This window comes from Dreissena polymorpha, chromosome 15 (genome assembly GCF_020536995.1).
Source record: "Dreissena polymorpha isolate Duluth1 chromosome 15, UMN_Dpol_1.0, whole genome shotgun sequence".
NCBI classification, from domain to species: domain Eukaryota; kingdom Metazoa; phylum Mollusca; class Bivalvia; order Myida; family Dreissenidae; genus Dreissena; species Dreissena polymorpha.
This window is the reverse complement of record NC_068369.1, coordinates 32,621,662-32,644,855: the sequence shown is the minus strand read 5'-3', so window position 1 is coordinate 32,644,855 and position 23,194 is coordinate 32,621,662. Positions and strand designations below refer to the sequence as shown.

Sequence of the window (23,194 nt, the reverse complement as noted above, 5' to 3'; positions counted from 1 at the left end):
ACACTTTCCGCCTAATATGGATATTCGCCGTTAAACAAAAAATACCTTGAAGGCGGATAGTGTCGTCCCTGTGCGAACGGCAGTTTACGTCAGTGTATTAGGCCCCGTATTCCTAGAGCGAGGCTCAAATGTAATTAGTGCAGGTAACGTGTATCGTATATGTCCTATGATATAGGTGCACACTCGTTCATGACCTATGATATAGGTACACACTCGTGCATGTCCTATGATATAGGTACACACTCGTGCATGTCCTATGATATAGGTACACACTCGTTCATGACCTATGATATAGGTGCACACTCGTTCATGTCCTATGATATAGGTACACACTCGTGCATGTCCTATGATATAGGTACACACCGTCAACGGAGCCTGGATTCTGACCGCAGACATTCTGGCTAGCAATGGAATAGTTCACCTAGTTGACAGGTTCCTGATACCAATACAGTCCAACAAGACGGTCGCAGATTATTTGGAACATCCGGACATACAGAGGTTTTCATTCCAGTAAGAACATGCATTTTCTGTAAAGATTACACGACATTTCAAATGCAATTCATATTTGCCAGTTATTTTCATTGATTTTAAAGAAGATTATTATAAATTGGGATTCATTAAAGATTAAATTGCTTTCGTAATGTATGCATTTGAAATAAATTGTAATTCACTAAAGATTAAAACTGTGATAATTAAAATTAAAAAAAAACGTAAAATATGTAAAAAAATGTAAAAATTGTACAAATTGTAAAATTGCATAAATTGTGGTTCGTTAGGCTTAGAAGAAATTTCAAATGCAATTCATATTTGCCGTGTAAAAATGTGTATCAAATGTATATACTAAAACGTGTAAAGGGCTATCGATGCATGATATAGTAAAAATGATGAACGTTTAATTTTGGATTTTGTGTTATGCCAAAGGTATCCTTATACTATATTGACATTTTCATGATAATTATTCGGGTATCCTGTTTTAATTACTTAATATATTAATTATGGCATTACGCGTGCTTTTGTTTTTATGTATTTCTCAAAAAAATCAACATACAGCGCCAGGCTGGTGTAATATATGAATAGCTTAATCAACATACAGCGCTAGGCTGGTGTAATATATGTATAGCTTGATCTGAACCTATGAATTAAATCGCTGATAAAATAATATCTAAACGAAGTTTAAATTAAGTTTTCATTTACAATTACACACTGTAATAATTCAAATCAAGTGATGGTCTAGCCCCTAAATAATGGCGTTATCGCAAATGTGTATACACAAACACACTCTGCAACAAACTTGATTATCGTAGGCATATCGGACCAATTTACAAATGGATCTGTAAATGTGTCTGTAATTTGGAAATTTGACGCCGCCATTAACTTACGAGTATCTGAAACGCCAGATTGACACATTCTTTTAAGCACCGTTACTCAAACGCCTTGATGTGAGGAAAGATTGCTTTGGTTTTCATTATCAAACGTTTTAACACGATTATCCCCCCTTGGTTTCAATAAGATGTTTAGCAACGCTTTCTCGTACGAGACGAAGGGCAATAAAAGCGATATTACCAGTGCCTGAAAGCACCTTTCAGGACATAAAAGACACATTTGAGTACACAATTGCGGAAAACAAATGAGATTTTAAGATTGGGTTCTTTTTTGTGTGTAATTTCACATGTTTTTCAGACATTCATAAGATACAGGTTTATAAACTGCATCACAATTCTCCGTATCGAGGAACATTTGTTGCGATAAAAAAATTATAGCTTTTTTTAGTTTATTTAAAATTAATCAATACTGTTTGTTTACAGATTAAAGACCACATGCAAATTGATGTTTGCCTTCTAGTGAATGGCATTAAAGCGTTGTGTTTTAGCGGAACACGCTTACAAATATTTCTCCACACGAACTCGGGAATTCACATGCAAGAGAAACACGGTCACATGTTGTATTTTAAGTATTTATATTAGAAATACTTACACTTGTTTTTCATATGCAAAATACATACGAATATTATACATAACTTATAAGTGAATACTTAGCTATGTGATTCTCTTGCAATAGACGTATCTCGGAGTATGCTAGACATACGAATATTATATTATACATAACTTATAAGTGAATATATAACTATGTGATTCTCCTGCAATAGACGTATCTCGGAATATGTTAGACATACGAATGTTATACATAACTTATAAATACATATAACCATGTGATACTTCTGTAAAAGACATATCTCGGAATATGTTACACATACGAATGTTATACATAACTTATAAATACATATAACTATGTGATACTCTTGTAAAAGACGTATCTCGGAATATGTTAGACATACGAATGTTATACATAACTTATAAATACATATAACTATGTGATACTCCTGTAAAAGACGTATCTCGGAATATGTTAGACATACGAATTTTATACATAACTTATAAATGCATGTAACTATGTTATACTCGTGTAATAGACGTATCTCGGAATAGGTTAGACATACGTATGTTATACATAACTTATAAGTGAATATATAACTATGTTATACTCCTGTAAAAGCCGTATCTCGGAATATGTTAGACATACGAATGTTATACATAACTTATAAATGCATATAACTATGTGATACTCCTGTAAAAGACGTATCTCGGAAAATGTAAGACATACGAATATTATATTATACATAACTTATAAGTGAATATATAACTATGTGATTCTCCTGCAGTAGACGTATCTCGGAATATGTTAGACATACAAATGTTATACATAACTTATAAATACATATAACTATGTGATACTCCTGTAAAAGACGTATCTCGGAATATGTTACACATACGAATGTTATACATAACTTATAAATACATATAACTATGTGATACTCCTGTAATAGACGTATCTCGGAATATGTTAGAGTTTTGGAACGCCACTTATCCCTAAAAATCTTACGGTTATAATAAAGGTGATACATTAAGAACTTTTTAAAAATCACGAACAAGATCAACCGTTATTTTGTACGAAATAACGATTTTGACATGAAACGGATCAGCATTGTTTGTAACTGGGTATGAGTATTTTTTATTTTCAAATTTAACCACAATAAGGGACAATGAAATATATTATATCTGCATATTTGAAACTCACAGAATGCATACTACACCGTAACGTCATATTTAAGAATTGGGTATTCATTGTTCAGCTAAATTAGGTTGTCATCTAACAATGACTTGGTCTTTATGTTCTCTATCATAGACTTAATATTTATAATTGTGATGCTAAAAACAATCTTTTGTATACTCTGGTGACAATGAACTTCTCTATGTCAATTTTATAGTGTGTGCTTCGTTATTGTATAAATAAATTATGTACTGGACTTGTGGTTTATGTTCCAGATCAATAAGGTTGGCATCTATCATTGACCTGCAACTTAAGTATGCAACGAACTCTTCAACGAATCGCTTCACCGTGTTTGCTCCTAATGACTCTAACATAAACATAATGCCGGACTTTGGCAAGGATATTTTGTTTAATGATACAGCTTTGCTGAAATCGGTAAGAAATCGTTTGGTTCTGGGCTGGTTTATTCGCACCATTTTGTCACGATCGATTAGCCATTGTCGGCTCGGATACTGCTTCAATGTACCCCGGGTACGGATAATATACTCAGACGTACCCGACCAGTTAAGACTGTACCCAAGTTTTATTCCCGCCAAAAATATGATGTCGTAAAATGCGCTACGGAATACGAAGCAAAATTCTATTTGTGTAAAAAAAATCAACATTCTTTTTTGAGTACGAGTTTCTTTAACATCGATTCAATTCTATAAAATATTGACATAAATATGAACATAATTAGTTTTACAACTAAGTCCGACATCTACCCTATCGTTAGAAATCCCGGGTACCTTTTTATATATTTTTCGTACCCCGGGTACATTTAAGTATTCTTAAGAGTACCACGATACATTTAAGTAGTAACCAAACCGACAATGACTCATCGAGCTTTTGTCAAGGCAATCGTAGGTAGGCTCTGGTATGTATTTTTGATTGTATTGATTACATTCGGCCTAATGTTACTTTAGAGAATAATATTAGAAACTGATGGTTTATTGAGCAAATTAAACTGTATATGCACGACCAGTTCGTATGCTTATACACCAAATCATGAAGACTTTTGTTAAACAAACGTGCGCACAGGACGACAATCATTTGGAACTATAATCAAGACACAATTTAAAACGCAAACTTATTTTTTTTTCTTATTTATCAAGGTGTCTTTTGCGTTGCTGTTGAAGAAACCAACAGTTTTGTAACAAACATTCATTACGTTTGTTTTAAGCAATGATTGAACAATTTAACTTAACCCATTTATGCCTAGCGTCTATAAAAAGGCCTTGGCAAAAAGCGTAGACCCTGATGAGACGCCGCATGATGCGGTGTCTCATCAGGGTCTACGCTGTTTGCTTAAGGGAATTTCTGTAAGAAATATTCTAAATATAAAAATAAATATACTAGACATCCCTAATTTTGGAAATAAATTGATCCAATTTAGAAGGATGGGAGAATACACTAGGCATAAATGGGTAAATACATCGGTAGAAAGGTTGGCAAGAATGTGAAGAATTACTGGTGTAAAACGCATTATTAGCTGCACATCGTCTTGGAAAAATGGCTTAATGCATTTGCGTAATTGCGTCCAACATTATCATGCGCAATCGGGACCGACTAATCTGGGACGATACTTTCCATTTAAACTGGATTTTCGTAAAGAAAATACGTTTACACAATGAGCAGTAGTATAAAACGATTTTTATTATTAAATACTTTTTAAAAAAGGAAAAATATAATACATTCGGAATGTGTCGTCCCTGATAAGCCTATGCGGACTGCACAGGCTTACCGGAGAAGACACTTTAGGTACATGCAATAAGCCCCATTTTCCCAGAGCGATACTCAAGTGCTTTGTTTGTAGGTATTTTGGGCCCACACGATCGAGGACGAAACGGTGTATATCCCCAGGATGGGAACCATTCCCAACTACCCAGCAAAGGCGGGCATACTGAAGTTTTACCGCGTTGGATCCGATGGTATAAGCTTTAAATAAGTAAACAAACAGACGCAAAACACCAAAAGAGTTTATATTAAATACGTTTTGAAGACTCCTGTTTCGCTCTTTAGAAATTTAAAACGCAAGCAAAAATGACTGTATATATGTTTAAATAAATGGGCGTCGCCCAAGATGAGCGTTTGCTTTTATTGTACCTTTCTTGTATTCGTATTTCACAGGCTAATCTGGACCGACGCTTTACGTATTTAAGACACACATGTTTTTTTTTATATCAAAGCCAGTGCCTTTATAGTTAATCCAACTGATTTTAATAAACATTTAAACCAGATTGGGAATATTCAGTTGTCTAAATTGAACGTATATGATCAAAGGGGGACAAACCAGGCAATCTCACAAACTGTTTTAAGTTTAAATAATTTCATCCTTGAATTGTTGCAGTGTACGTGTCGAACAATAAGGTTCGAGCTCGTGTTGTGCAGCCGAACATCCCGGTACAAAACGGGGTCATCCACGTTATCGACGATCTGCTTTTCTTTGTGTACAGAAACTTGCGGCAGACGATCGAGCATCAGCAAAAGATAAGGTAGTGTGTGACCTATCTTCATATAATGTATAATCGGGTCTGGTTTTGTATTAACTTGAAGCGCACATTGCAATTATTGTGAACATGTGTAAAGTAACCGGGTTTATTTAGCAAGAATATCGTTCTGGGAAAATTTGGCTAAATGCATAATCATAAAGAGTCGTTCTAGATTAATCAGAGAGGACGCTTGCCACTAATTAACCGGGACTAACTAAAGCGAGGTGTGTGGTCCCTGAGTAGCCGTTCCGAATTGCACAGGCTAATTAAGGACGATTCTTTACGCACATGCATTAAGTCCAGTTTTCCCAAACCGAGGATAAGCAAACAAGCTGGTGTATGCGAACTGCGTTATCAAGGGTAACAACCCCATCATCATGCTACGAGAATGCCGGGTACCATAAACGTTCGTAAATATCGATGCAGAGTAACTTGTTATAACATTCAGTATATAACGTGTACGATGGAAAACGCGACAATAAATATATGCTATCTTCAAAATCGTTGAAACAACCAATTTTTATGATTATGTTTATCATACGAAACGCATGTTTCGCGTTGCGCTTTTAAACCATCTTGAAAAATAACTGTTCATAAACGATTATTAAAACAGAACTCGCTCCACAATCATTTATGCTAAAGCAATACAAATTGCAGTTTTATACAAGGCAATTTATATTGCAGTTTTATACAAGGCAATCTTCACGGTCTAGACGCGGAAATCGTGACCGAACTCACGGATAAAACACGCAAAATGACGTTGTTCCTTCCAACAGACGACGCCTTTGCAAAGCTGCCCCAACATAAACAGCATTCAATAGACAATAATGGAACTCACGTTTCTCGGGTGAGTAGTGTTAGGTTATATTGACAAATAGAAAAAAATATGTCTTCATAAAAGTTACGCACAAAACCGTTCATTTTAATATGAATTATTGTGGATATATATGCGTTCATGATTGCGAATTACTTTTCACTCACTCAACCCATGTATGCCTAGCGTCTAGAAACAAGGCCTTGGCAAACAGCGAAGACCTAGATGAGACGCCGCATGATGCGGCGTCTCATCAGGGTATGCGATGTTTGCTTAAAGGAATTTTTGTAAGAAATATTCTAAATATAGAAATAAATATACTAGACATCCCTAATTTAGAAGGATGGGTTAGTCCACTAGGCATAAATGGGTTAGGAAATCGTTGTATCAACTAATAATTCACACTTTACATTTGTACACAAAAAGAACATTCAACATTCACGTCAATGCATTAAAATGTTTGACGGAACAAGTTCAAATATTAAATTGAATTGTATATTACTTCCCGACGGTCTTTCACGTGCTTTATAATAAATGATTGGTGTATCTGAGAGATTTAGTTCTACGTTTATAGTTGGGTTCAAGTTAATTTGAATTTTTTTAATGTATTTAATCAAATTATAAACTATAAGTTAAAATGCACTTCAAAATCTGTAAGAAACGTTTCATGCCCAGAGTATATACTTATTAATGACATATTATTAACTGACTATTATTAACTGACTATTATTAATGACATATTATTTACTGACTATTATCTGATCACATATTATTAACTGACTATTATCTGATCACATATTATTAACTGACTATTATTTGATCACATATTATTAACTGACTATTATTTGATCACATATTATTAACTGACTATTATTTGATCACATATTATTAACTGACTATTATTTGATCACATATTATTAACTGACTATTATTTGATCACACCAATACTATTAACTGACTATTTTTAATGACATATTATTTACTGACTATTATCTGATCACATATTATTAACTGACTATTATTTGATCACATATTATTAACTGACTATTATTTGATCACATATTATTAACTGACTATTATTTGATCACATATTATTAACTGACTATTAATTGATCACACCAAAACACGTTAAATTATCGGCATGTGTTTTTTGTTTAGTTATTCCAGGACCACCTTATTATGTATGCAGAGCGGGCCATCGATTCTTTCCAAGACGGGGAAACATTCACGACCGCAGACGGCGCAATATTGACCGTGAAGAAGATTCAAAATGGTATACGGATGAGCCTTTTTCTGCGAAAAAGGACCTAATGCACCTGCGTAAAGTATTGTCAGGGTTTAGCCCGCGCAGTCGCACAGGCTAATCAGGGACGACACTTTCCGCTAGTATGTACTTTATCTTTTAAACAATGTCTCTTCTTTTAAAAACAATCCAATTAATAGGGAAGTTGCTTTCATAGATTAGCCTGTGCGGACTGCAAGGCTGATCTGGGACGACACTTAAGGCACATACCTTAAGCTCGGTTGTTGTTGTTGCGATCTCTCACCGGTTTTAACTGTTTATGTATGATAATAAGCAATAAACGAAACGATTATTTGCATTTTTATCATATATAAATATGTTCACATATTTTTACATATCTTTATGTATAAAGAGTTGGTATTGTCATTGCTTATAAAACAAGACACACAATTTAATTTCGTACCGAACTGTACATTTTATTATCATAGACTGAAGGAAAATAACACCAGTCGCAAAAACAGTTACGGTTGAGAGACACGTATTTTAAAATAGATTTGATTGCCATTAAACTGTTATCACGTATTATAGTTATGCATTTCCTAGCTTGAAGGACTTGATTATTTATATACTAATATACTTGGCAGTCATGGGTTCGATCTTCACTTTATAAGCATTATTTAGCCCTCCACCAAAGTCACCAACTACTGTATTTATCCAGGAACTTAATAGAGAGCGTTTCAGTAAGCCTAAGGCTTGTGATGCAATGGAGCTAAAAATAGGTTTACACTAAAACCATATTCTCCTCTACTCCCTCAGTCGTATACGTGGAAGGCGGTGGTGTCCGTGCTAAGGTGACCACTCCGGATATCGGCTGCACCAACGGCGTCATACATCTCGTCAACAGTGTTCTCTTCCAGCGTGACTTCACCATCTGGGACGCAATCATAGGCAACAACCAGCTGAGGTCAGTGCTTTATTTGCGAAAAAGTATCTCCCTATTGGTGCAAAAAGGTACCATCTGCCTTCTTATTTCAATGTCACATGGTACATTTGTGCACCAATTTGGTTGTATGCGCTGTAAGCATGTTTTATGTTTCCAGTGTTGTACATTGCGTTCTGATTTGCGTTAAGGTGTACGCTATTAACGGTCGATTTGTCATTGTCGGCTCGGGTACTACTTACAAGTACCCAGAGTGCTCTTAAGTATACTACAATGTTCCACCGGTACGGAAAAATATGCTTAACAGTTCCCGAGAATACAAACACTAAATAGGTTGTTGTCGGCTATTTTTGTGTTGGTATTATGTTCATGTTTATGTCAATATTCAGCAAAATGGCCTCTATATTATTGAAACTTATACTAAAAAAGCATGTTGATGAATGTTTTTTGGAGTAATGTTTAACATCGGATTATTGACGGGAATAAAACTCGGGTACAGTCTAATATTGGCCGGATACATTTAAGTATATTTTTCGTACCCGATGTACATTGTTGTATACTTAAGAATACCCGGGGTACTTATAAGTAGTGCTCGAGCCTACAATGATCAATCGAGTGCTATTAACTTGTGTTGTGTTTGTGTGCTGTAAGATCCAATAAAGAGAATATTTCTAAGTGTTCTGAAATTGTGAGCCGCATAAAACGTTTAAAACTTCTTATGGTTTACATTGTCCGTTCCAAAGCGATGACTTCAGTTTTATTCACGTGTATGTGTGTATGTGGCTTGTTTTTGTCCCGTGTCAAAACATTTATTTGCTGTGTCAGGTAGCTTTGAAATCGGTTACTTGCCTTAAATAAAGGAACTTATGTGTTGATATGTTTTTATTCCTGTTGCTGCAGTTTCAGATTCTTTACCTTCGAAGCTAAGCATACAAACTACCGTAAGTGAACTAGATATTGAGATTTAGTCACTTTATGTCTATTGCTTCCATAAAATAAAGAATACTGACTGTGTTGTTATAGCAAAATGAAGCAATTGATTAGCAAGAACCAGGACCTAATGGCGACATTGAGCGCTACAAGAAATGGACCAATGACGGTGTTCCTGATAAGCGACGCTGCCTTGAACATTATCCCTAGCGACACGTTCGAACAATTTACGTCCAACTACAATTTGATACTCGAAGTAAATGCGCATAGATATTGTATTGTTTGAGTATTGTATTCCACTGGACAATATTGCATTAAGCTTTCTGTGTGAACACGCGTAATTTAAGGATGAAGTTAAACTGTGTGTTTACATTTTGCTAACAAGTCAAACTCTTTACAAGCGACTATAATTATACAACAGTTTCATGTTTTCGAATCGTGCACGTTTACTTCTTTTGTTTTGCTTTAATAATTTAAGTTAATTTAGTACATTTCTGTATTGCTTATTTTCAATATGGTGTTTAACAATGGCAAAAGATGCATTAAATATGATGCATCAATTTTATTGAAGTTGACCACATTGCAACAAACATGTGTATTGAAGACACAATATGAGACAATATAAAAAGTATCATCATGTTGCTACCCAGCCAGAATAATCTCCACCATGGGGATTGAACCCGGGAACCCCAGGTTCTAAATCAGTTAGACACTCTATCACATCGCTATAAAAGCTGGCTCATATAGCAAGGCAGTATAAGCTCTCCTTTTTACGGAATCCGGATAGTGCCATCTATAATCTCGCCCTTCTTTCAACGAGGACGACACTAGACACACGAAGCGATACACGATATTTTTCGCGACAGTCGCGGCGATGCACGATATTTTTCGCGACAGTGGCGGCGACGCACGATAGTTTGCGCGACAGTCGCGGCGAGTCACGATATATTGAGCACGATATTTCGCCTTTTGGGCTACCTACACAAAGGCGTCGCCGCGACTGTCGCGCAAATTATCGTGCTTCGCCGCGACTGTCGTGCAAAATATCGTGCGTCGCCTCACTGTCGCGCAAAATATCGTGTATTGCTTCGTGTGACGTGTCTCGCGTTTAAAGGGCGACGCACGAAGCGACGCATGATTTTTTATTATTCGAATATCGCCCATATAATCCGAATCTCGTGTATCGCGGTCTCATTTCAGACCGCAACACTAGAAACACGAAGCGATACTCAACATTTTGCGCGATAGTCGGAGCGACGCACGATATTTGTACTTTTAAAATAGTGTCGCCCTTGATGAAAGAAGGGCGAGATTATAGATGACACTATCCGGATTCCGTACCTCATACCTAATCCTACTACAGTGTAAATGTATTTTCTCTGATAAAGGCGCTGCATGGATCGATTGCGCCCGGGGTTATCCTGAGCTCCTCCCAAATAACGGGCGAGATGGAGGTACCTACGTTAGCGGGCAAAACTATCACACTGCATCAAACCGAGACAGGTATTGTCTTAGACATACCAAAATAAGAAAATAGTAGTTCAATACTCAGATATACCATGAAATTGAGCTGGTATATCATTATAAATGATTTAGGGAATTGCATATTAAACACACTTTACATGAGTGTTATAAAGTCAAATGGCTTTATTTTGAAAACCCTTGTGTTATTCGATAAACGGTATCAGTTTTAGACAATAAAGATTTCCAATGTATACAGTTTGCAAGAATCATCAACTTAGCCTATGTTGTGATAGAAGCAAACCTTTAGATGTATTTGACTAAATGTATCGTTCATGTCAATTTAAGGTTTGTACAATATAGGGTTTACTTATTGGATGATAATGACTTACGCACACGTTGGCTATTGGGAATGTCATTGAAATTATATCTATTGCCAATGGTATTGAAATTGTGGCAATTGAAATTTTTGCTATTGACCACGTCATGGAAATTATGGATATTGAGCATGCCATTGAACATTTTCATGGCTATTGATCATGCAATTTAACTTAAGGGGATTGGCAATATCATTTATATTATAACTATTGGCAATGGCATTGAAAGTATGGCTATTGACAATGGAATTGAAGTTATTGCTATGGAGCAGGTCATTGAAATTATGGCTATTGCCCATGTCATTGAAATAACTGATATAACTGAGCATGCATTTGAAACTATGGCTATTCAGCATGTTATTGACATTATTGCTTTTAACAATATCATTGGTATTATAGCAATTGACAGTGGCATTGAAAGTATGGCTATTTACAATACAATTGAAATTATGGCTATTGGCAAAACAATTGAAATCATGGCTATTGGGTATGCCACTGAAATTATGGATATTGAGTATTCCATAGAAATTATGGCTATTGAGCATGCCATTGAAATTATGGATATTGAGTATTCCATAGAAATTATGGCTATTGAGCATGCCATTGAAATTTCGGCTATCGAATATGCCATTGAAATTATGGCTATTGACAATGACTTTTTTAATTATGGCTATTGACAATGAAATTGAAATTATGGAAATTGAGCATGCAATTGAATTTTTGCCTATAGGTAATATAATTGATATAATAACCGACAATAGCATTGAAAGAATCTCAATTAAAAATGACATTGAAATTATGGCTATTGAATGTGTCATTAACATTGACAAAGGCTTTGAACTTCTATGAACTTATTTTGTCACTTTCAATCGTTGACTGGTTTGCATTGCCCTTCCAGGTTTGTTCATAGTCGGAAGTCGGATTCGCGCTGATGTAGTGATCGAGGACATCTGGTGTTCTAATGGCGTCTTACATATCACAGATAACCTCCTGCACCTTCCGACCAGGAACATTGTGGACGAAATGGCGGTGCAACCCGGACTTGGGTACGCTAATAATGTTTAAAACAATACTAGTAATTGTGACTACAATGTTTTCGTTATTCCACGAACAAATATGATGTCAAACAATCCATTTTAAAAGCACACTGGTTACGTATTCATGATAATGTGATCATAACGTCAGTGAGGCTATTGTACATTGTATTTTGACGGGTTACGTATTCATGATCGTGTGATCATTACGTCAGTGAGGCTATAGTACATTGTATAGACCAGTTCACGCGTGACGTCACGCGCACCTGCGTGTTTACATCCGGGCTATATTGGTAGTCAAAAGAAAGATACAATCAATGGAGAGAAATAGAGCGTGATCGGTTAAATTTAAACAATTATATTTAGATTTTATTTTTCAACATGCACAACAAGTTGTTCTACGTTACTGAAACAAAAAAGATTAAACACAATGAATAAACAGATCAATTCCAAATAAAAAACATTTACAAATTAACCATAATGGTATTTGTCTGGGCAGGGACCTATACCCTGGTCCGGGAAAACTAACATGTTGATACATTAAATAAACATTTAATTAAATTAAATGCAATAGTTTTCATTTGATTTTTTTGCATCAATCTTAAAATCGTTTAAGCCTTTGTATTCCGGTGTTTAATTGCCCCTTTGTTCTGCCTAATCCGATTATCTCGTTTTGATCAGATATTGTCCACACCTAACTACAACATGGTGTCATAAATCACACTAGGTGGCAGATGACAGTCTGGTCATTAAACGCAATTGATGATGCCACCATGTCTTCATTCTGGTAGTATTTAGTAACTAGGCATTTGGTTGAATAAATTTACCGCCGACATACTTAACAGTTGCTTAAATTAGATATGTTACATATTGTACAAATTTGAAGTCTATAGATTATCGGAAATTGAACACGGTAAAGATACAAGCCCGTTTTATTTATAAAAAAATAAAGTATTTATGAATTATAAAATGTAAATAAAAAATATTTAACGTATTTAGCGGGCATCGGTTAATTATAAATACGTCATTCCGTATGAAGATGTAATGTTACGGCAATGCACGAAATACATCATAAAAACAAGAAATTACGTTTGACATCAATGGGGGTAAATAACAATGAAACAATATGTATATATTATATTATATATGTATATATATTATGTTGTGTGTGTGTGTGTGTGTGTGTGTTTGTGTGTTAAATGTTAGATAGTTGTCACTCATACTCGATCACTAGTAACGAGTTTACAAAATACATGAATACACAGTTCAATTTGCATCATGTGAGGTTGTGTTTTTCAGTTGAATGTTAATATTCCTCAAGTCATTCTCTGAACAACACCCATCCAAATTAAAATTACATGTAAATACCGTCATGAACTTCGCTTTTAATAGGGCTTTGGAGTACGTTTATTTTCAATGAAACACTGACACATTCTAGCTATCACTAATTTTTTATTACTCTAGTTTACGCATGCAATTGATAATTATAATTTTATAATTAGATGTATCATTATTTTTATTGAAGCTTTTCTGCAAATAATTATACGGCTAATGCATAGAGCTCTTTGTTGTGTCGAATTGTCTGTCGTTCAGACTTCATACAATCTTAATTACTTTGATGCTAATTACGCGTTCTTTTAAAATGCAAATAAATGTGTTAATGCATTCTTTTGGCACTAAATATTATATTTTTTAAATATTATTTAGGTGTTGTTTTTTTAGTTTCTTTTCGATTTATTGACTAAACAAGTCTCGTTATCCATATGCGTTGCGTTAGCTGTAAGCAATGCTTTTGACTACCAGTGCATTGCGCATGCGCGAAAATCAGGAATCAAAACAATAACAATGAACTGGTCTATATTGACGGGTTACGTATTCATGATCATGTGATCATTACGTCAGTGAGGCTATTGTACATTGAATATTGACGGGTTACGTATTCATGATCATTAGATCATTACGACTGTGAGGCTATTGTACATTGTATATTGACGGGTTACGTATTCATGATCGTGTGATCATTACGTCAGTGAATAATAATAATAATAACAAAATCTTCATTTAAAGAAGATTTACTTGTTAAGAAATACATCAGATTACATAATATGCAATTTATATAATACATTTCTTATTTCAACAAGGTCTTATAACATAATACAATTTACAACAAATACATCATATTTCATATTTCATCTTGAGCAATAAGAACAAAACATAAATATTCATATGCATGAACACTTACAATGATATATATCATAATTGAAAACAAATGACATACATAAAACTACAATTACCATTTATGCAAGAGCAGGATTTAAACATTAAATTAAGGTTATTTACTAAAAAAAACATGAAGCATGTTCAGTTTATTTCATAAGATGTGGTAGAAAGATAAGCTTTTATTTTTTTTCTTAAATGTCATTAAATTGTTTGGTTGACTTATAGATTGCGGTAATGAATTCCAAATTTTTTTGTGCTAGAAAATTCAAACGATCGTTTGAAATTATTTTTTGAGGGGGTATTCGCATAAGCCTTAAAACCCCCTTTTCGCAAGATCGCAAGTTATAATGATTATTTTGTGAAGGTGTTAAAATGTTTGTTGGGTTTTGATTGTGAAATGATCTAAAAACAATAACTGACGTGAAATAGTGATTACGCTGTTTGAAAGTCAACCATTATAGATCTTTAACTAGGGTTTTTGAATTGGTGTTGTAAGTTTTATTTAAAATATGTGCAATACAACGCTTTTGTAGTTTTTTGACTATTCTATTAATGTCCGTTTTGGCTGCTGAACTCCATGTAACGCTTGCGTAATCGGATATAGATGAGATATAACCATTGTAGAAGAGTTTACGCATGTCAAGGGTTAAATATGGTTTTATTTTTTTTTAGAAGAAACATTCGAGACGACATGTTTGAACAAACGCTGTTAATGTGTAGTTTCCAGGATAAAGTATTGTCAATATAAAGGCCAATAAGTTTTTGACAATTTACTGTTTTGATCACCGTATCTGAAATTTTGAGTTTTAGATTCGTTAATTGTTGAGCTTTCCGTTTCGATCCTAATACCATACAAGTAGTTTTTAGTTGATTAATAATCATGTTATTAGTTTTGCACCATTCATTTACAATGGAAAGAGTTGTTTGTAGATTAGTTTGAACTGTTTGAATATTTGTTCCCACAGTGTGCAATTTTGTATCATCCGCATACATTGCAGAATTACATGTAAGATTTAGTGATAGATCATTAACATAATAAAAAAATAGAAGAGGTCCCAAAATAGATCCTTGGGGAACACCAGCAATGATGCTTTTACAAGTAGGGGAAGTGTTTTCTGCTTTAATATACTAAAATCGATTGCGGAGATATGAAGAAAATAGGTCGCATGACCTATCATTAAAATGATACAGTTTTAATTTGTATAAAAAAAACCTATGGTCCACAAGATCAAATGCTTTTTTTAAATCCACGGCAATTGTACCTACCAGATTTCCATTATCAATTTGTTTAAGCCATGAATCAACTATATTAATCAATGCTGTTTGACAAGAATGATATTTGCGAAAACCCGACTGAGTTTTGTATAATAGACCTGTATATTCTAGATATATATGCAATTGTTTAGCTATATGCTTTTAAAATATTTTAGATATAGTAGGTAAAAGTGATATTGGTCAATAATTGTTAGGATCTTCTACCGATCCCCCCTTGTACAAAGGTATAACGTTTGCAATTTTAAGCATGTCTGGAAAGGTTCCATGTGATATACAGTTATTTATAAAAGCAGTGATTGGTCGTATTACGAATTCTTTGCAAAGTTTGACAATGCAGGGTCCGATACCATCAGCCCCAACATATTTGTTTGAATGTAATTGATCAATTAAAGTACCAACTTCTAATGAAGTAATAAACTGAACAGAGAAATGCTTAGAATCTAGCTTAGCATCTAGATATGTTTTAAGTGAGTTGAAATCGTGTTCAGTAAATTTAGTCTTTTTAATAAGATTCGAGAAGTCATTTTGAAAATAGATTTTATTAAATTTGTTAAAACATCTGTACTTAATAATTTTATGATCGTCTGTCTTAACAATTTTACCTTAGACGCTTAATGCGAAAACTACTGGGTAATGATCACTTATGCATATTTTTGGTGTGATAACCTCATAAATGTTGTCATGTTTTGAATACAAATGGTGTAATATAGATGATGAGCGCTTAGTAACTCTTGTTGGAAAAGACTCATGTTGTTTTAAATTAAAATCAGTGATAAGTTTTTTCCATTTCTTATTGTTAAATACGTTTTGGCTTAAACATTGAAAATTAAAATCCCCTGTCGAATGCAAATTACAATCTCCCATGTCTGCTTTATTTAATTGTAAATTAAATGAGGAAATCCAAGATTGAGGGCTATTTGGTGGGCGATAAACAAAGTTAATTAGATATGGTTTGTACTTTTAAACTTAGTGAGGCTAATGTACATTGTATATTAACGGGTTACGTATTCATGATCATGTGATCATAACGCCAATGAGGCTATTGTACATTGTATATTGTACCAAAATGATACTGTTCTGAGTCATTGCCGTAGCGTTTCTTTAGTGAAGTAGCTGAAATGTTGCGTTAATCAATTATGATATCCTTAATAGGGGCGTTATTAATATGACATTGTCTTAAAACTAAAAGTGTGAGTTCTTTGTTATTTACTGAATTGCGAGGTTACTTAAAGTTTCGAAAAGTATTAACACGTTTTATTACAGAAGTATTTAACAACGTTTGTTTTTTTTCTTTAGGGTTATGGCGGGAATTATCGATGTCATTCCGTCTCTTAAACAAATCCTTAAGGACACGAGTAAAACATTCACCATGTTCGTTCCCAGTGACGACGCGTTCACACTGCTACCCACCCATCGGGCTCAGAAGCTACAAGACCCCATCTTACTGCAACATGTTCGAATACTTCTAACATTCATAACTATATCGATCTATGAATATTTTTGCTATATCTTTGCGAAAACTGATTTTTGAGTTTATTAGTTAGACTACATAGCGGTAAATATGCATGTGTCAACTGCCAATATTTTGTTCCAAAACAATATAAAAACCTCAATGAAACCAACATATGAGTGCAAAAAAAATATGAATGCATATGTAAATCTACTTAATCATACAATGCTTCGTCATTACTTTAGCGCATTATGTATCAATTAAATAGTCCTCACAGGCTAATCGTCCCTGATAAGCCTGCGCTGACTTCACAGTCTAATATTGCTTGACACTTTACGCACGTGCATTAAACCCCGTATTATGCTTTTTATTTCAGATCGTTCGCTCACATATTATTTTCGGCTCTTCGTTATTCCTGGAGCAGTTACGTGATTACTCGAAATTTTCATCTCTGACAGGCGATCCGCTCTTTGTTCTACGTGAACAGGAGAAAGGTAATAGCATGAGAACGAAATTGTATATGTCTATTCACCAGTAAAACATTACACGTCTCTCAATAGTTGGAGCTATAGCGAATAAACATACATTAATATCATGTTACTTCTAATCTTTTTACCAGATGAAAATCGATAGTCTAACAACGATCGTATAAACTTTAACTGAATACTATCGCTATTTTTAGATCAGATTTGAGTTTTTCCAAAAATCGGTGAATATATTTTTGTCAACTACGGAAAGATAAAATCGAAAAAATGCGCTTCTTTATAAATATTGATGGCAAAAGGGAGGAAATAATAGGATAAAGAGAATATTATGTGAGTTTTGGATAAAGATCAAGTTAATCATGCTCTGCTCGAACCAAAGGTAGCGCTCGGCAAGCCTCGCGCTAACATGGTTCTAAGCTTCGGATGATAAAATTGATCTTTATCCAAAACTCACATACTTTTCTCTTTATTTACTTTTGTGTTTATCGAGTTTAGTCAGCAACTCAAGACTTTAAAAATGTAAGACCTAAAGCTCTAAAACGGACTTAAATTAAGTAAATGGTATATATGATCTCTCAAATACGTCTGCTGATTATATGGAAATTTCACAAATGTATTGATGATTACAAATATAAGCACATAACTAGCTGCATAATTCATTAGCTTCATCAAAGAAATGAGTTTAGAAGATCACATGTGTAATGTCATCATGGAAACACTGGTAACAGCAAATAATTTACGTTTGCTAAAATAATTTCTGTATAATTGCGATAAGGGTTCTTCATTTAAGTCAGCATTTGTTGGTAACGAGTATCTGTATTAGCGAGCTATAGGTTCGTCATTCTATTCAGCATTTGTTGGTAACGAGTGTCTGTATTAGTGAGCTATAGGTTCGTCATTTTGTCCATCATTGGTTGGTAACGAGTTTCGGTATTAGTGAACTATAGGTTCGTAATTTTGTCCACTTTTTGTTGTAAACGACTGTCTGTATTAGTGAACTATAGGTTCGCCACTTTGTCCAGCATTTGTTGGTAACGGGTGTCTGTATAAGTGAGCCATAAGTTCGTCAATTTGTGCAGCATTTATTGGTAGCGAGTGTCTGTATTAGTGATCTATAGGTTCGTCATTTTGTCCATCATTGGTTGGTAACGAGTTTCGGTATAAGTGAACTAAAGGTTCGTCATTGTGGACATAATTGTTCGTAATGAGTGTCCAAATTAATGAGCTATAGGTTCGTCAGTGTGGTCAGAAGTTTTGGTAAGTAGTTTCTGTATAAATGAGCTATAGTTTCATCAGTTTGGCCAGAGTTTTTCGTAACGAGTGTCTGACTAAGTGAGCTATACGTTCGTCCTTATGACCAGAATTGTTCGTAACAAGTGTTTGTATTAGTAAGCTATTGATTCGTCATTGTGGACAGAATTGTTCGTTACGAATGTCTGAATTAGTAAGCTATAGATGTGTTACTGTGGCCATAATTTTTCGTAACGAGTGTCTTTATTAGTGAGCTAAAGGTTCGTCAGTGTGGCCAGAATGTTTCGTAATGATTGTCGTAATTAGTAAAGCTAAAGGTTCGTCATTTTGTCCAGCATTTGTTGGTAAAGAGTCTGTATTAGTGAGCTATAGGTTCGTCATTGTGGCAAGAATTTTTTGTAACGAGTGTCTGAATAAATGTGCTATATGTTCGTCATTGTTGCCAGAATTTTTCGTAACGAGTGTCTGTATTAGTGAGCTATAGGTTCGTCAATGTTAACAGAATTTTTCGTAACGAGTTTCTGTTTTAGTGAGCTATAGGTTCATCATTTTGTCCAGCATTGGTTGGTAACGAGTGCTTCTATTTTCCATCCTCCAGTGTTCGCGGTCAGTAGCAATGTCCGTGGGGCGTCATCAGGTCCGACATCCGCTGCAGTAACGGGATCATCCACGTGCTGGACACGCTGTTACAGTTCCCCTTCTGGACAGTCGCCGAAACCATTGAGAAAACCAACAACCTCTTGTACGCCATTTCTAGTTTAAACATTTATATTTTAGGAAGCTCGATAACATCGGAAGCTTAAGGCTAATTGAACAAAATATTGAGTTGCTTTCACGGGGTTTACTAATTTTTTGAGCGTTTACTAATTCTTTAGCTCGATTTGTCGTTGTCGGCTCGGGAACTACTTAAAAGTAAAGCTGGTACTGCTATGTATATCTGCCTATAATTGGACTTCCTGTAATAGTCAGCAATTGACTGTAGGAATTACGAAGTAGAAGTAGAAATTACAATGTAGTAACCCGGGTACAGAAAATATGCACAAACGCACCCGGTCATACTCTAGGGTACTTTTTAGTGTACTTATGAGTGCCCGGGGTAGTAACACATAGTGCGAATACGTAGACGCCAATAGCCATTCGAACTTACTTGGTTTCTTTTACGAACGCCCCTAGCGCTGAGATCGAACCCGGCGACTCCCGACTGCTAGGAGGACATCACGCCACCGCGATACTTCAGGCGTTTTTTATATTTAATTGTGCGTGTTTAATTGTCAATTACTTTCATACAATTTACCTAGTATTAAGATTCTCGTCAATGGACGTATAATGAACTTTTAATATATTGTAGAACCTTATTATTTCAAGAATGTTCCTTCTTCTAAGTCTTAAGGCTTGTTCTTAAGTCTTATTTTAAGTCTTAATACTTATGTACATGTATCTCTTAAGACATATATGTAGTCTTAAGTCTTATCTTCACAATTTAGTCTTATTCTTCGTCTAATGTCTAGAAGTTTGTTGGTTGGTGAATACGGGACATGGTTTGAATTCATTTAAGGCCTTTCCACGATATGTTAATGAACGTGGACGACCTCTACACGTGGTCCAACTCGCACGACACGAATTTCACTCTGCTGATTCCCAGTGCCAAGTTTATAGCAAGTCTCTCAAACTTTCATCGAAGTTACATAAGCGCGGAACCAGACATGGATAGAAAGGTAGGTTACATTACACTTGAAATTTGCGCGTGTATGTTAACATATAAATTTAAGCTCTGTTTTATCGAAAGCATTAGACTTACAACGACACGTTCGAGTCCGTTTTCTGTGTACACCCCGTTCATGATGTCTTTGATTCGATTTCAAAAATACTTCCTGAGGTGGGATCGATCCGGGACCTTCTGATCGCTATGCGGATTTAACCTTCGCGCGATTTGATCCCAATAACAAATGTACAGCAAATTCAACAGAATCTCATACATTAAATGAACGCGAAATCGGACCTAGGCATACTAGAATTGCATGTCAATATTTAATACTAAACACGTTTTAGTTGATATTTTATCCAATCTAGCTATGCATTACAAAGGCAATCAAAACACTGTTAATATAAATGGTTGCACATAATGGTGTCATTGGTATTGGGCTCATTGTCGTATAGATTATGTACATGCTAGGTAATTGCATAGTCACTTATAAATGTGTCATTAAATGATGGACAAAGTTGAAAACGTTCTTCGCTCATTTATAATTAGACAATAAAACACGGCATACTAATTTACATTGGCCCGCTAGATACGAATAACGACCCACTCGCGACGTCATTTTGTTACTATTTATAAAAACTATATGTACTATAGCTGTTTAATTTCAGTATACTGAAATGTATTGCTGCTGTGTGTCATTAGGTCCATTACAGATTTGCATATTATTATAAATCAAACTGCCAATGTATCATTAAGATGGTTGGTCTTTCATAGTTTCAAGAACGGATTTACCTTAATCCATGTACGTTACGTGTCTTCAGAGATAAGCCTGTGCAGTCCGCATAGGCTGATCAGGGACGAAACTTTGCGCTTTAACTGGATTTTTGCTAAGCAGTGAAGTCTTTTAAACGAAAAATTCAAAAAAGCGGTAAGTGTTTTCCCTGACTGTAAACTGCACAGTCCAATCTGAGACGACACTTTACGCCGATGCGAATCGGCAAAATAATGAGCCGCGCTTTGTGAAAAAGAGGTTTGATGCATGTGCGTAAAGTGACATCCCATATTAGAATATGCATTCCGCACAATCTAATTAGGGACGACACTTTCCGTCTATACTAGTTTTTTGGCCAAGAAGAGACTTTCTTGAAACGAAAAATATAAAAGCGGAAAGCGTCGTCCATGATTAGCCTGTGCGGACTTAACATGCTAATCTGGGACGACACTTTACGCACATGAATTTAACCCCCTTTTCACAGAGCACGGCACAAATCAAGCTTTCAAGGTATCATTGAGAGGGTCAGGCTGTCATAGTTTCAAGAGCGGATTTACCTTAATCAATGTGCGTTAAGTGTCTTCCGAGATAAGCCTGTGCAGTCTACATAGACTGATTAGGAACGAAACTTTGCGCTTTAACTGGATGTCAGCAGAGATGTCATTTAACCGAAAAATACAAAAAAGCGGAAAGTGTTGTCCCTGACTGTAAACTGCACAGTCCAATCTGGGAAGACACCTAACGCACAAGCGAATCGGCAAAATAATATAACGTTATATTTTACGTTTACAGTTATTCAACAGCCACGCACTGCCATCGATCACGTTAAATCAAGCGTACATGGACGCTATGTTCAGTAGCAGTCGCGTGTTCTACACAGAGAATCGCTACAATACGACCTTCACCTTTGTAAATGTGGACCCTACCAATAGAACGGGTAGATATGTATTACTGAAATACGGTAACCTATACAACAACTTGATATCAAACAAAGTTTTCAACTTTTTGTTTCCATTTCTTTGTTTCGTCATTATAAAACTATTGCTTGTTTTTACTTCATGAAGTATTAAGAAAATAAACGCCTAGTCTGGTTACTGAGACAATAAAGGTAATGAGTATGGCGAATGTTGTTTAAAAAAAAAACTTTTGCAGTAATTTCTTCGGTTGATATTCACTTAACGACGAACTTGGTTTATATTGCAGTTCTTATATCATAATAACTTACACTATGAACATGATTTGACAGAAGTTACTTCGGTTGATATTGGCTACACGAATCTCAGACGGACTTTCGACCTGGTGCGTGATGGCATCGCGTGCAGTAACGGCATTATCTACGTCATCGACGGCTTCGTGAACTTACCGCTGAATGACGCTCACTTTGAGTTAACGCATCAACCGGATATTAGGTATTGACAATATTCTGCTAGCGATATTTCATGCATTCAACCGAAGCATTGTTGACATTATCGTCACCATCGTCATCGTCGTCATTATCAAACAATTATCTTTATCATGACAAACATCAATATCATAAGCTGAAATATAATTTTCGTCAGGGAGATATGATAATACGTTTGCTACTAATTATGATAATAATA

The 23,194-nt window shown here is 35.1% G+C and overlaps 1 protein-coding gene across 1 annotated transcript in view; it reads left to right on the top strand.

Moving 5' to 3' along the window:
- The window catches only part of LOC127859674 (fasciclin-1-like), a 35,497-nt gene that overhangs the window by 8,776 nt on the left and 3,527 nt on the right, over window positions 1-23,194 (top strand). The window contains 17 exon segments of the mRNA XM_052397181.1: window positions 356-510; window positions 3,384-3,543; window positions 4,964-5,078; window positions 5,498-5,642; window positions 6,324-6,486; window positions 7,612-7,726; window positions 8,513-8,660; window positions 9,660-9,822; window positions 10,955-11,069; window positions 12,303-12,450; window positions 17,230-17,386; window positions 17,760-17,877; window positions 19,718-19,746; window positions 19,749-19,861; window positions 20,675-20,834; window positions 22,386-22,554; window positions 22,840-23,002. Coding sequence (XP_052253141.1) covers window positions 356-510; window positions 3,384-3,543; window positions 4,964-5,078; window positions 5,498-5,642; window positions 6,324-6,486; window positions 7,612-7,726; window positions 8,513-8,660; window positions 9,660-9,822; window positions 10,955-11,069; window positions 12,303-12,450; window positions 17,230-17,386; window positions 17,760-17,877; window positions 19,718-19,746; window positions 19,749-19,861; window positions 20,675-20,834; window positions 22,386-22,554; window positions 22,840-23,002 — 2,336 coding nt within the window.